Raw genomic sequence first — 14197 nt, 5'->3', positions numbered from 1 at the left:
TATACCGGTATCTGAAAGTACAGGTGGAGTGTGGTGGAGAGGACGTGGAGTGCCAACTTCTTCGGCCATTCACAGACGTTGACCTTGTTTTCGCTGGTGGTTCTCCATTGGTGCTCCAAACAGGATGTATTTTGGACACCCAGCTCAGCTGACTATAGAAATTTTGGATGTGGCCAAGTACCTGTGAGCTCATGCTATAAGACCCTGGACAGAGGAACTGACCGGGAAAGGATGAACCAAGGGACATATCAACTGTGTGCAAAAATGACAATCCCATTGCTGTACATAGAATTTCCCCATTTCAACAGTGCTGCATATAAAAGCATTCTAGCAACACTTAGACATGTCAGATCAATCCAAAACTTTCAAACAGTGAACATTAGGTGTGTTTGATCATTTTTGAACAAAATCTGAAAATCGAATTTTCGGTCTGTGGTCATATTTTAGCGTGCTCTGGCTCATTTTGTGGAGTGAACAGTAATAACTACCTACTTGAGAACTACCCCAACTAGCCCTTGGCGGATTATGCCGGCATACTATTTGGCATAATCTTGGGATTTCGTCAAAAAATTATGCTCTGGCATAATATTCGGATTCCAGCGTGTAAGGTCGGCATCATCTTTCGGTTTAGACAAAAAATATGCTAAGGGCATGGCCGTGTGTGTATGCGTGGTTTCTCAATCCTCTATGTACAGCGTGAATACATAGTGGAACTTAGTATAATTCAGCATATTTGTTGGCATAATTATGGCATAATCAAAAGCATAATTTGACGATTGGCCGAGCATAGTCCACCAATGGCTAACCCCAACTATCTACTACTAATTTTGTGGAGTGTAAATTAATACAACTACCTGCTACTGACTGATTTCGACCAGTGAATAGCAATACAACTGGCTTCTACGCACTGAATTCGTCCAGAGTGTAGTCAAATAGATGTGTTTTTCGAGCATTATTGTTGTGAAACCTCAAGTTCACGAGAGTGAAAGGCCTTCTCGCTTGTGACATTGTACAATTGTGTTCGTTCCAATGCAGTTGTATCCCGACGCCGCCGTACCGCTGATGTTTACGACGTAATATACGCTACATGCGCTATGTGTGGTTTGCTGTGTGCGCTGTAGTTGTATGTTGTATGTGTATGCTTTTCTCATACACGCTGTCATTTTCGCGCTATAACTACCTGGTGGTTTTAGTGTTATTCATTCATTGTTCATCCATTCATTGTTCATTGTTATTAGTCGATGGAAGTGAAATATACTGTTGAAAATAAAATAAAGTTGTCCTCGTGCTGTGTGGGGTCGTTCGTTCCTGATACTTTAGAGAACCAGAGGGTTCACAACAATTATCCACTGTAGGCTACTAGGAGTTCCTCTGCAAAAAATTGGCAATTACGTATGGTCATACCATACATTATTATATTTATTTATTCCAACATCTGAAAACTCAGTGGAAACAGCGGCCAATGTGAAGAGGGTGAGTGATAGCCAAACATGGCAATAAAGATATTAAGGTACCCTGTCAAAAGGCCTTAGGCCTGTGGGGATTGCCCTATCAAAAATTTAATAATAATAAATAATAATAAGGTGTAAGGAGGGAACACGAGTACCAGGTGTTTTGAAACCACAAGTTCTAGAGAGTGATATTGTGTTCGTTCCAATGCAGTTGTACGCCGACTCCGCCGTACCGCTGATGATTACGATGAAGTATGCGCTACGTGCGCTATGTGCGGTTTGCTGTGTGCGCTGTAGTTGTATGTTGTATGTGTATGCTTTTCTCATATACGCTGTCATTTTCACGCTATAACTACCTGGTGGTTTTAGTGTTAGTTCATTCATCCATACATTCATTCATTGTTATTAATCGATGGAAGTGAAATATACTGTTGAGAATAAATAGTTGTCTTTGTGCCGTGGGGGGTCGTTCGTTCCTGACACGTAAGAGAACCAGAGGGTTCATAACATTTGGCGACCGCGCCAGGATACGAAGCGAGCATGGCACAGGAACTATGGATCATTGAAGCCAGCTTTATTGCTAGCGGAATTCGGTATGGATTTGAAGGCGATAGGTTGAGAGAATACATGGAGAAGAGGCTCCGACAGAGCGAGGAGTTTGAAGAGCGCAGTGCTAGACGGCAAGAGGGTGCGCTCCGCACAGAGTTTGCCAGCAGTACATATGAGGGAGCAAAGCGAGATTTGCTTGCCACACGCGAAAGGACGCCGGGCAAGGCGTAATAGACTTTGCTTACAGACAAGCAGCGGCCAGAGAAGTATTCGAAGCCAGTGGGAGGATCAGATCCAAGGCCCACTGGGTCGGTGCAGTGCATGGCGACATCAGTCGGAGACGCTCAGAAGCAACTGGAGTCTCGGCCGGAGGACGTAGAAGCGCAAGACGTAGAAGCGCAAGACGTAGAAGCGCGAGACGTAGAGGCGCGAGACGTAGAGGCGCAAGACGTAGAGGCGCAAGACGTAGAGGCGCAAGAGTTAGAGGCGCAAGAGTTAGAGACGCAAGAGTTAGAGGCGCAATACGTAGAATCGCAAGACGTAGAGGCGCAAGACGTAGAAGCGCAAGGAGTAGAAGCTAAGGAATTGAGAAGGGCAATACTGGTTAGCACGGAAGAAGTTAGCACGGAAAAAGTGAGCGGCGAGACTGTGTGGAACATGGAGATTAGATGTATGTTATCTGGTCCAGCGTCCGCCCCACGAGGCAGTGGCCCAGTGACCGTGTCCTGTGTGACAGCCAAAATCTGCAAGCTTATCGGTTGTGTGTTGTCTGGTCCATCGGCCGCCCCATGTCGAAGTTGATCGGTGACAGTGTCGCGTGCGACAGCCCACAGCGGCAAGCTTTGCGAATTCGAGTTGGCCGAAGTGGTGGGCATAAGTAATATTTCACCATGGCCACCACCGCAGCAGAAGATGACACGTAGTAAGCCCCAAATCGTTTGACTTATGAGTTGTTCTACGGTGGTGAGAAGCCCTTTGGTGGGGAGAATGTTGTGAAACCACAAGTTCTCGAGAGTGAAAGGCCTTCTTGCTTGTGACATTGTGTTCGTTCCAATGCAGTTGTACGCCGACTCCGCCGTACCGCTGATGATTACGATGTAGTATACGCTACATGCGCTATGTGCGGTTTGCTGTGTGCGCTGTAGTTGTATGTTATATGTGTATGCTTTTCTCATATACGCTGCCTTTTTCACGCTATAACTACCTGGTGGTTTTAGTGTTAGTTCATTCATTCATTCATCCATACATTCATTCATTGCTATTAGTCGATGGAAGTGAAATATAGTGACATTAATATACTGTTGAGAATAAATAGTTGTCCTCGTGCCGTGTGGGGACCTTCGTTCCTGAAACTTTAGAGAACCAGAGGGTTCCCAACACCAGGATTACGAGTACCAGGAGTACGAGTACCAGGAGTACGAGCACTGGGAGTACGAGCACCGGGAGTACGAGTACCAGGAGTACGAGTACCAGGATTACGAGTACCAGGAGTACGAGTTCCAGAAGTACGAGTACCATGAGTGCGAGTACCAGGAGTCCGAGGGGTATACCGCGGAATATTTTCACGAGTGCATTAGGAAAATGGAAACTACAGTCGTTACCAAAAAAGTTGGCCAATGCCATGGATGCAGTGCCACTGGTATGGTAGATCTATGCGTTCACCCACGGTTCTTCATGGTGGCTAGGACTGGTGAATTGGTGGCATGCATGCATCAGAAGTCAGTTGCAGCACTGCACTGAGCAGTCTGCACTGCACTCTCTGCCTAGCACTGCACTCTCTGCCTAGCACCTCTATCTTTATTACATCCCTCCCCAATTTCACTTATCACTGCTTTCTATCTGCATTCGCCACCTTTTCATTGGGCAGATCTGCCGGTTTGGTTTGCGAATTAAAATAAACACAACAACAACAACACTGCATGCGCCTCATGCACCGACCATACAGCCACCGGTAGCTTAGCATGGCATTGGCATTTGCCGGATGTTTCGCGGGACGACTGTACAAAGGCACGCTGTATACACAGAGAACGAATGGTAAAAATTCATTTATTTTATATCTATTTACTGTCTGCACTTCATGGCACATACTGAAAATAACCAATACAAGGAAGTGAGGATGAGACCACCCACGGACTGAGGGCAAAAATGAAAATTGAAGAGAATAAAAGAAAAAGAAAAAGGAAAAAGAAGGATTTATCCCCTTTGTGCTATCCCAATTTCAGCATGATCAACGCTAAAGCTCTGTTTACCCTTGGCACAATTCCTGTGAACTGAGCAGGGAATAACTTTGAAATGAGTGAATCGAGGGGCCATGTACTGGAGCTTAGTGAAGTGAGCGGGGTAGATCTTTGAAACTAGACAGGTATCCCTAGATATGCCCAGCTCAGAACGGCCGCTCATTGGTGGAAATCGCCTCGCCATGCCATAAACTGGGGTGGTGCTGCACCACAAAAATACGCACGAAGTTTCATGAGGGGCCCTGCGAACCTTTGCGCGAATTTCACACGAAATGTTTGTGCTCTGCACTTTTTAACAGTTCGTACGTTCCCACGTACACATGATGAACCCGTTGACTACTTTGAAGCCTACCAAACGTCTCATGAAAGTTCATTGCGTGTTTCATGCTAGTTTCATGTCCAAAGCTGCGAAAGTCCGTGGGAAGTTTGGCACTTCATGAAGTAGAGCGCAATTTTGGTACGCGTTTTTATTTCCCAAACATCTCTAGTGTCGCAGCTGGTACTTGTACCAACTATTCTATTAATGTGCAAGCAATTGACGTGAAACTGCAGGAATAAAACGATTTCGAAACTGCAACACTAAGACAGGCCTGCTCGGATAGTATGATATAGTTCACTAGAAAAATATCAATTGCAGGCAATGATCAAAAATCCCCGGTGCCTGAAACGCGTACATGCAAGTCCGGATAGTAGAGAATACAGGTGGAATCCTAATAATTTGAACCCCACAATGCCGGGGGAAAAACCTGTAATTATTCGGATATTCTAATTATCCACAACACGTTATGTATGTCAAAAAGCTTGCAATCGCGCAGAGTTGTCCTACACACCATATCCACAGATATAGTTACCAATGAACTACCTGCTCATGCAAATTGGACTGACTTGTAGAGAATAACATTTGAAAGAGTCCATGAGAGAAAAATGTAGAATATCTTACTGCGTTCACAGATGACAGCTATTTTTCTCGTGGCCAATAAGGATCCTTCAGTGGTTATTTTCTTGGTCGGAGACATATCGTCAGATAACCAAGCTGGAAGATCTCTGAGAAGCGGCTGTGCGCAACCACCCTCATGTGCCCTCTTGCTCAGCAGAGTACCGTTATTCCTGGCACACAGTTCCACAGCGCTCGAATAGTCATACTTTCCAATTGATATCCTTAGCAAAGAACCAGCTGGCGGGCAAAAGTGTTTACCAGTGAGCCCAGTAGCGTTTTTACCTGCATCGAGCCAACAAAGACAAGGCCAACATCACCTTGAAATAAAACTCAAGTCAAACATTCCCAGCATTGAACCCCCCCCCCCCCCCCCCCCCCCCCAGGTTAGCAATCTGATATTCAAATACAGCCAACTTCTCTTATAACGACACTCAGCGGGGCATCAGAGGAGTGTCCTTTTTCGCGAAGTGTCGTTATACCCGAAGTCTCATTATATGTATTACAGTTGGATGGGACTTTACTCTGGGCATGGAAATTCTGTCGTTATTCGCGAATTGTCGTTATATCCGCAAGTTGACTGTATGTTCGGATAAAGGTAATGTAAATCCCGGATAATTACCTACAGATGGTCCGTGATCCTAGAATGGAGACGGAGTATTCCTACAGAAGCAGATGTCCTCTAACTCGAATAACCCACGTTTTGAATACTCCGTTGATTTTGAAATTTTGAAATTTCAAATGCGTAATTCGATGCATGAAAAATGTGCCCGCGGGATTATTCGAAGTCCGTCTTCGCACAGAAGAGTAGTAAGTAGATAAGAGCTAAGCTAAGAGAAGAAGTGCGACAACGTTGGTATACTTGTGATTGGAAGTTCATTTTTTTCTCCGTCTCGAGCCATGAGAAGCTGTGCCGCTTGCCAAAATTGTTTGGCTGCAAAAGGAACTTATGAAAAGTGAGCAAATACCACCCTTCTGCCAGATCGTTGTGTGCGAGAAGTACTTTGCAATACTACTAGTGTGTTATGTCTACGAAAGTCAAACACCACACGTCGGCATTGGTATTCTGGGGGGGGGGGGGGACCACCTTTGCGAGGCAAAATATTGGTGCTGCCTGTTAAGTATGAAGTGGGCAAGGATGCCCAAGAGACTTGGCAATACTTCAAATTATGCATGATTGTGTGCTTTGTTTGTTTTTGATGTTTTTAGGTCGTTGCCTCAACAGCACAATGTGCAACTTAATTTCATGCTTTCGCAATCATCAGCAGTTGAGCGCTGTTAGCACACTGGGTACATCCTCCGGTGGCTACAACTCTAATGAAACCAAATGCACTATCGGCGTAAGGATCCGCGGGCAGTGACGGGACAGTCTGATGGCGTCCAATGTGAGCGCCAGGAACGGGAACGCAACCGTACTGCCTTACGGATCGGGAAGCGACGGGAAGAGTTGGATCAATCCAACTTTTCATACAGTAGACGGACAAAGACGGAACGCAAGGTTACAGAACAGCTGCATTTTGAGTGTGAACAGGAGACGGCGTCGTGCGCCGACTAATCCCGATTCGTACTTGGAACATTTTAGCATTTCGAACACTGCACTTCAAAATAATGATAACTCGCAGAATCGGTAACACGACTTGAGTTGAATTTTAGCAAGATAAGGCCTGATCTTACATAATTATGGTATTTATCATTTCCGGGAGCTAATATTTGATTGGCACAACTTTCGAAGCTACGTTTTTGGTTAACCCTTTTTTGGTGTTCATGAAAAACTGATATTGTGAACTTGATTCTGCTTTAGCCAAAGAGAAATAATTGAAAAGAAGTCCCAAAAAACAAGAAATTAGGTCCAAAGGTCACCCTGTCACGGACTGTGCCTTATGACTGGCGACGTTTGCTGTTGAATGACGCAACGACTGCATGCAGTACGTCGTATCGTACGAATCGTACAAGACTTGACAGCTCATCCCAGCCTTCCCAACAGGCCCTTACGTTGCGTACCGTCAGCGTTCCGTCGATTGTGAACTACAACAGTCCGTTTTAAAAAGATTAGCAATCCTGGCGATCGCCGGGGAGTTTGCCGTCTTACCGTATGCGTGCTCGAGAGCTGGCTGGAAAAACTTACTGTGATATCGAAGAAATAATCCGTGCGAAAGCATGAAAAATGACAACTCACTCACGTCGGTACATGTACGTCTGGTTTACAAAAAAACGAGTTCTTCCTCGTATCAAGAGTACATGAAATCTATCCGTGTGACTTCGACGACATTTTTGAGACACACAGACGCCTGTGAAAGCTGATAGAAGACGGCATTGACTCCTAAATTCAAATAAATTGGCGATCTTGAAATACTAAAAAAATTCTCAAAGAGAAATCGATCGATCGATGTGCCGTTGTATTCAACAACACGTAGCTACAGCGCAATGACTTCCGTGTTCACGCACACCGTTTCAGTGTTGTATGTGTGTTCACATGGCGTGAACCAGTCAAGTGTCAGAAAGTTCGGCAGGAAACGCAAGCTCCAACAACAACAAGTCGTTTGGCACAGCCACCTTCTTTTGTTTGTCTTCTACTGTATTTTCCGGAGTATAGTGCGCACTTTAGATGTGCTATTTCAGGCCCTAAATCGCAGGTGCACACTATGCTCCGAGTATGAAATGCATGTACTTCAATGAAGATTGAAGTGCGCACCCCAATGAAGATTGGGGGTGCGCGTTATACAAAGGTGCGCACTATACTCCGAAAATACGGTAGATCACCAAAACAATGAAAAAAAAGTTTCACTTGAAGATAGTTTGGGATTTGAACTGAAAACTTCATTGTCAGCAGACAGCATTCATAACCACAAGGCCAAAAAGGAAAGGATAAATCGTGGGTTTTGATAAAAAAAATCGATACTGACATCCAGGGCAAATTGTAAACTATGAGAAAAGGCCGGAAACCTGGCCGAAACTCTAACTCCTTAACGGCTGGTCCAATTGTTCCGAAACCTTCACAGAACAATTTGCCATGTGCTAACAAGCCATTCTATGTACATTGTTGTCCAAATTTCCCTTATCTTCATACTTCTTAAGATCAAAACCTGATTGCTAATCTTTTTGAAATTGACTATAGGCTTAAACTGCAGCAGTTGGTTTTGCTGTACATATATTGTGTACAGTGTAAACTACAGCAGTTGGAGACGCTTTACTTCGTCGGCTCCTTGCAATTGTCGCTTATCTCCACCGCACATTTTGTCTGGTAAACCCAGTCCAATCGCAATATCTAACTTGCTTTTGTTTGGGAGGTTGTGATAGCAAGATCAAAAGAGGTAACAAAGAAAACATGATCGTGACTAGCACTTTGAATCGCGACGTGTTCGACTTTTTTAGGAAGTGGGATTCACTGTCCGTGTTGCGAAACGCCAAGTGCAGTGACCGGAAGAAGACTGAAACGGCCGGCTAGGGCCGGCGTGGTCACCCAGCCAGCTCAGTCGCCACATTTGAAAAACAACGACCTGGCATTCTTTGCAAGCCTGCAAACTGATGGCGAGATGGTGGCCAAGAAGACAGTGTCCGACCTGGCAGCTGCAGTACAAGAGTCGTGGTCAGCGTATCCAGCAGAGCGTATGACAGCTGGCTGCAGAGGGATGTGTGCCTGACTCAAATACGTTGTTGAAACACACCGTGGTGACAGACGGGTCACGCTGAGCACGTGCCTCCAAGTGCCAAAGTGGCAGCTACAACTGTTCCTTTCCCATCGCTGCCATACGCCAGGAAGAAAAAGCAAAAGATACTCTATGCCAGCAGCTATACAGCAGCGAATCTCAGCTCAAGTGACAGCAGTTCGAGCAATACAGAGCCATAGTAGGATAAACTCAGGACCTGTAAAAGCAAATGTGCAAGAACACGCTTCCTCTCTGATTTATTTTTTCCATTGGCTTGAAGCCTTGCTTGCCTTCTTCAACTCGTTTCACCAGATTCCATTGCTGATTCTTTTTCTTGTGGCGGAGAGTATTCATGCTTCTTCACTATGCCTATTGAAAATTTCACCGAGCGGTTACAAACCTCCTGTTCTTAGCGGCGATAGATCGCGACAATACTATTGTGATGAACCGGACCAAGTACATGCATTGTGTCCAGTGTAAACCGCGGCAAGTGGAGATGCGTTACATGCTTACAAACTTTCTCGACCAATCCCAATGTTGTAGGATGTAACAAAAAAACTACGGTAAAATCAGAAATTTTGGTGGTGTAATATTCTCAGTATTCTCCAAAATCGGCTGTTTGGTGAGAGAAATTTTCGGTAAAACCCGTTTCCAGGTTAGTGTACTAGCAATAGTACTACAAAGGCAGTTGTACCGGTGGTACCGAAATTTATTTTCAGTCAAAATTATCGGCACCGATGTTACCGAAAGTAAAACACCACCGAAAATTTCTGCTTTTACATAAAAAGATTAAAAACGACTGGAATTATTACAGACACTTGGACTGAATGAGCTTACGTATACACCGCGGTAACGAAGTCAGATTTCCATGAGAGGTGCACCTCGGCTTTCGATCCCCAAGCATCGAAAAGCCACGATTGCAATGATATCTAGTAGTTTGGGGATATCTGATTGAAGTGAATTTGGCAATACCGTTGGCAATATCAGGTACGGAGCAATTTATAGCTGCAATTCGGGAAAAACCCATGATAACAAAATATCGCGAACACACACACTCATCAAAAAACACACAGGAAAAAGTTGAACTAGCATGTAGCAAAGCAGTGTATGTACTGACACAATCCAGGCTGTCTGTAGGTTCAGAAACGATGATGAGTTCAGTTAGATTTCCCGTTTCTTATCAGAGACTACTAACTTCTGGCTCTTTACAAGGTACCACTGGTTGGAGGGAAAGACGTAAACAGGAAAAGTCTGAAGAAAATAATCATTGTCACAACAAGGACTTGAACAGGGACTTTCCCTTGAGGCCAGCAATGCTCTAACCAGGGACTTTCCCTTGAGGCAAGCAATGCTCTAACCAGGGACTTTCCCTTGAGGCCAGCAATGCTCTAACCAGGGACTTTCCCTTGAGGCCAGCAATGCTCTAACCAGGGACTTTCCCTTGAGGCCAGCAATGCTCTAACCAGGGACTTTCCCTTGAGGCCAGCGATGCTCTAACCAGGGACCTTCCCTTGAGGCCAGCGATGCTCTAACCAGGGACCTTCCCTTGAGGCCAGCGATGCTCTAACCAGGGACCTTCCCTTGAGGCCAGCGATGCTCTACCCACTGTGCTATGGTGCAGCTGTCATCCCAGCAGAGACCGTTCAACATCTTCTTTAACCTTGGTAACTACCACTTCCTGTGAATCCAAACTGGTGGGTGGGACACAGCCCTCACACTGTAACCCACACACTTTACGTGAATGCATATAAATTAATGTCATCTGCCCGTCCCCCCCCCCTTCCCTCCCCCCACCCTCTCACTGTACCGTACCCCAGTCAAATGATCAGGCATACACACACACGCGCGCGCCCGCGCCCGCGCACGCGCACGCGCACGTGCACCACACACCCACAAACACGCACACGCACACACACACACACACACACACACACAATCACACACACAATCACACACAATCACACACACACACACACACACACACACACAATCACACACACAATCACACACCCACACAAACACACACACACACATACTACTGCTGCCGCCGCCGACGCCCCCCCCCCCCACCGCCGCTGCCCCCCCCCCCCCACAAACACCACCACCACCACCACCACCACCACCACCACGTTCATGCTGGGACAACTGACCCGCCACTTCCGGTCCAGACAGCAAAGACGGCCTTGGGTGAGTCACCCGCACATCAAAAAAAAGGCGTTTTGCTACCTGGTCCAGAAGCCACGAGCCCCTATGTCCACACAATCGCCATCAGCTGAGTTGCCAGAGACTGCCCGGCCCTGAAGTGGCATCAGTGGTGGCTTGATCACCACATCACAAACAGTGCTGCCGAGGGCGTCCGCAAGGAGATCCCTCAATTCGTTGTGGCGGTGCGTCGGGTAGCCTCCACTGGGGCATGTGAGTGCCTGATGGCTTGACATCTCCCTTCCACACACACAGGACAATGCAACCCCATCCAGCGATAAATCATACCGCAGACAGAGTGCATCCCTGAAGTCAGATTTATTAAATACTGACCCAGGTATGTGCATGGAAGGGGGAGTGCCAAGCCAAGTGGATACACCACCCTCGCCTGCCACATCCACAAGGAGGCGCTGCTGATCCGACAGATCAGGCTTGATCTCAGCCAAGATGTCCAGCTGTTGAGACTGGCGTCGGCCACGAGCCTGAACTGCCAATGCCTTGCTGGTTGAAATTACGTCGGCAACTCAAAGCTCGCCCAGACCGACCACCACGCACGTCACCATAGGGTCTATTGCATCGCAACAGAGAAGAGGCTCAGCCTCGGCACGCACATTCCCGATTCGCATAGCGAGACCGCTGTTTCGTAGGGGCACAGACAGTAGCTGACGAAGCGCACTGTCAGGCCTGAACGTGTAGCCAGTCAGCACCAGCAGCAGATCGTCATTGATGGTCTGGTTCAGAGGTGAGTACACGGCTGGGTCGGCAGGGGCCACACGCTGTAAGAAGGTCCACCGGGATTGCAGACGCCATAAAAAGGCGATAAGCCGCCTGCGGTTGCGTCACAGCCAAGCCAGCAAGGCGCTTCACCAACCGACACATGCCCGCAACCTGATCCAATACAAAGTCGTTCTGAAACTGTTGGCTGCCAATGGCTCCACCCAGTAACCGCACACCATCAGTCTGGATTCTGACGCCCGTGCCAGCGAAAGCCTCCTGTGCCTCAGCCGAAAGATGCGGTCGTACAAGCAGAACAGTTTTCTTGGCATTGTGGTAGTACCTGTACTGAGGGCCGGCCTCCCCAATGGCAGACCAATACCGACGCAGTGGTTGTATCTTGTCGGCAGCCGCATCATCATCTGCGTACCAGATTTGAGCTGTTGACTCCGATGCTGAACCAAGCTGTGCAGCAAGAGGAACGGTGGCCAATGCGTAAAACGCCATTGCCAGAGGGTCCCCCTGGCAAGTTCCCTCGTGCAAATGCCATACCTCTCCGCCATCGAGGTAAAGTGGTATGTCGGCCAGGCATGTATTTGCAAACACTCGACCAGCTGCAGGGAAAATCTTTGGTATGTTGTTGATTGCGGCTGCATGGTTCAACGCATTAAACGCATTGAAGCGTCAACGAGGAGAATGGCAGTGTCCTCATCTTGCTCGTACAAGCCAGTGAGGGCGTGGACAGCAACCTCACAGGCAAAGGGGACGCCGACACACAGCTGCCGTGGGACAGTGACGGCCGCAACGTCACGCTCGATCACGGTCATGATCACCTTCCTGACCACTCTCCGGAAAACCTCACCGATCGCTATCGGTCATACGCCAGGTTGTTTGTCAAGTGGTGTATGTATGTATGTATGTATACTTTATTTTAATTCGCAAATCCAAACGAGCACAAATGCTCAATGACAAGGCAGCGAACATGTTATTATGTTACAGGGAAGGAGGGTTGGGGAGAAAATAAGGAGAAGAAAAGAGAGAATGGTGGATATCGCAATGAAGAGTGAAGCGTTATCAAACTACAAGTAAGCCAGCGAACGATAGTTCTGTAACCCGCCTAATAAACTAAGTACTCTTTTTTTTTCAGGCGTGCAGTGGACTGTCATTAAAACAGAAACAGAAAAATAATAATAAGGCACCCATTTTGTTTGTCCAGGGGATGGCCTACGCCTGGTAAAGAGAATAAAATAGAGTATTAGTCAACCGGCGAGGAAAGCTCGGAGATGCGATGAGTTAATCTCCTCCACGCACAAACACCTGGCCATATGGGCAAGGGATGTGCAGAGTGCCTTTGACGCCGCACCGTACATGGAAGCCATCCGCCACCAAGCCTCCGAATCCAGCGCCGAAGGGCCAGCAGCGCCCCTCATCACCATGATGGTAGCTTGTACCTTTTTTGATGTTATGGTTTCATAAAGCACGTTATCCGGTGGAGGCGGACTGTCAGGCAGCAGAACGCTTGGCTCTGGAGGAACAGGATCCGGATGCTTTGCCCTCAACGTCTCAAGTACAGTTTGTCCATCCACAATGGATGAAAAAGGCAAGACACCGCCACCACCACCCAAGTCGATCCCCATAGGCCAGCTTAGCGAACCGGACGTCATCTAATCCACCAGTTGGAGATGAAGTATCAATGCATACACTGTACATTCCTCCAGCCAAGAAAAGTGATTTAAGATTTCACCATGCACATTATACTTACGTCGGCATTTGGGAAGTGAGCTGAGGGTGCCTGCGGTAGTGCATTTTGGCCGTGCATCACCCTGCAGTAAATAACCAGCTGTGCAGTTATATTGTGCGGCTCCGGGGAACTGAACAGACTGGGTTGTTGACGAACCATGGTTAAGTGCAGTCACTGCGCAAACGACAACTGCAGATGGGAGAATTCAGATTCAGAAAGTCCGAAATGTTGAGATATGCTTGAAAAGTACAAGAAAAGTATCTTCAATGTATCAAAATAATTACAAATATTATTTTTAACATTACCACGCTAAAGGTACTCTGCCTTCCTATCGAGTTCTCACACACCATCTTCAGTCATGCCTTGCACAGAAGCCCGAATGATAACTCCAATGGACAACCAAAGCATTTTGATCAGAATGGTGATTACTGTTTTTTGTTATCTATTATGATGGGTTTCCGCTTGGGTTCATGCTTACAGTCCACGATATCAAGTCTGAGTGCATTGGAGCCTATCCACATCTTTCCCATTAACCCACTCCCGTATGAGAAGAAGACGAGGCAAAACTGCACAAGTTCGCACTTGGCTATTACTTTTCTCATTTCTCATTTCTTGTGACCTGGTGTTGTGATTGGTATGGTATTCTCACAGCTACAAGTGCACTGCATTGATTCATGTGGGAGACTAAGCAACATATGAGTCACCACCGGTTTGACGTCTTC

General features: G+C 46.8%; 1 protein-coding gene across 1 annotated transcript in view; it reads right to left on the bottom strand.

Moving 5' to 3' along the window:
• LOC135818781 (sushi, von Willebrand factor type A, EGF and pentraxin domain-containing protein 1-like) overlaps positions 1–14197 on the bottom strand; it is a 56555-nt gene that overhangs the window by 7962 nt on the left and 34396 nt on the right. Inside the window, exons 6-8 of the mRNA XM_065332030.1 lie at positions 13497–13664; positions 9656–9823; positions 5178–5456 (exon numbers count right to left, since the gene is read on the bottom strand). Of these exons, the coding sequence (XP_065188102.1) occupies positions 5178–5456; positions 9656–9823; positions 13497–13664 (615 nt within the window). The remainder of the gene's footprint in view (positions 1–5177; positions 5457–9655; positions 9824–13496; positions 13665–14197) is intronic.

This window comes from Sycon ciliatum, chromosome 6 (genome assembly GCF_964019385.1).
Source record: "Sycon ciliatum chromosome 6, ocSycCili1.1, whole genome shotgun sequence".
NCBI classification, from domain to species: Eukaryota; Metazoa; Porifera; class Calcarea; order Leucosolenida; family Sycettidae; genus Sycon; species Sycon ciliatum.
The sequence above is the reverse complement of the archived record's forward strand: the minus strand, read 5'-3'. Positions and strand labels throughout refer to the sequence as shown.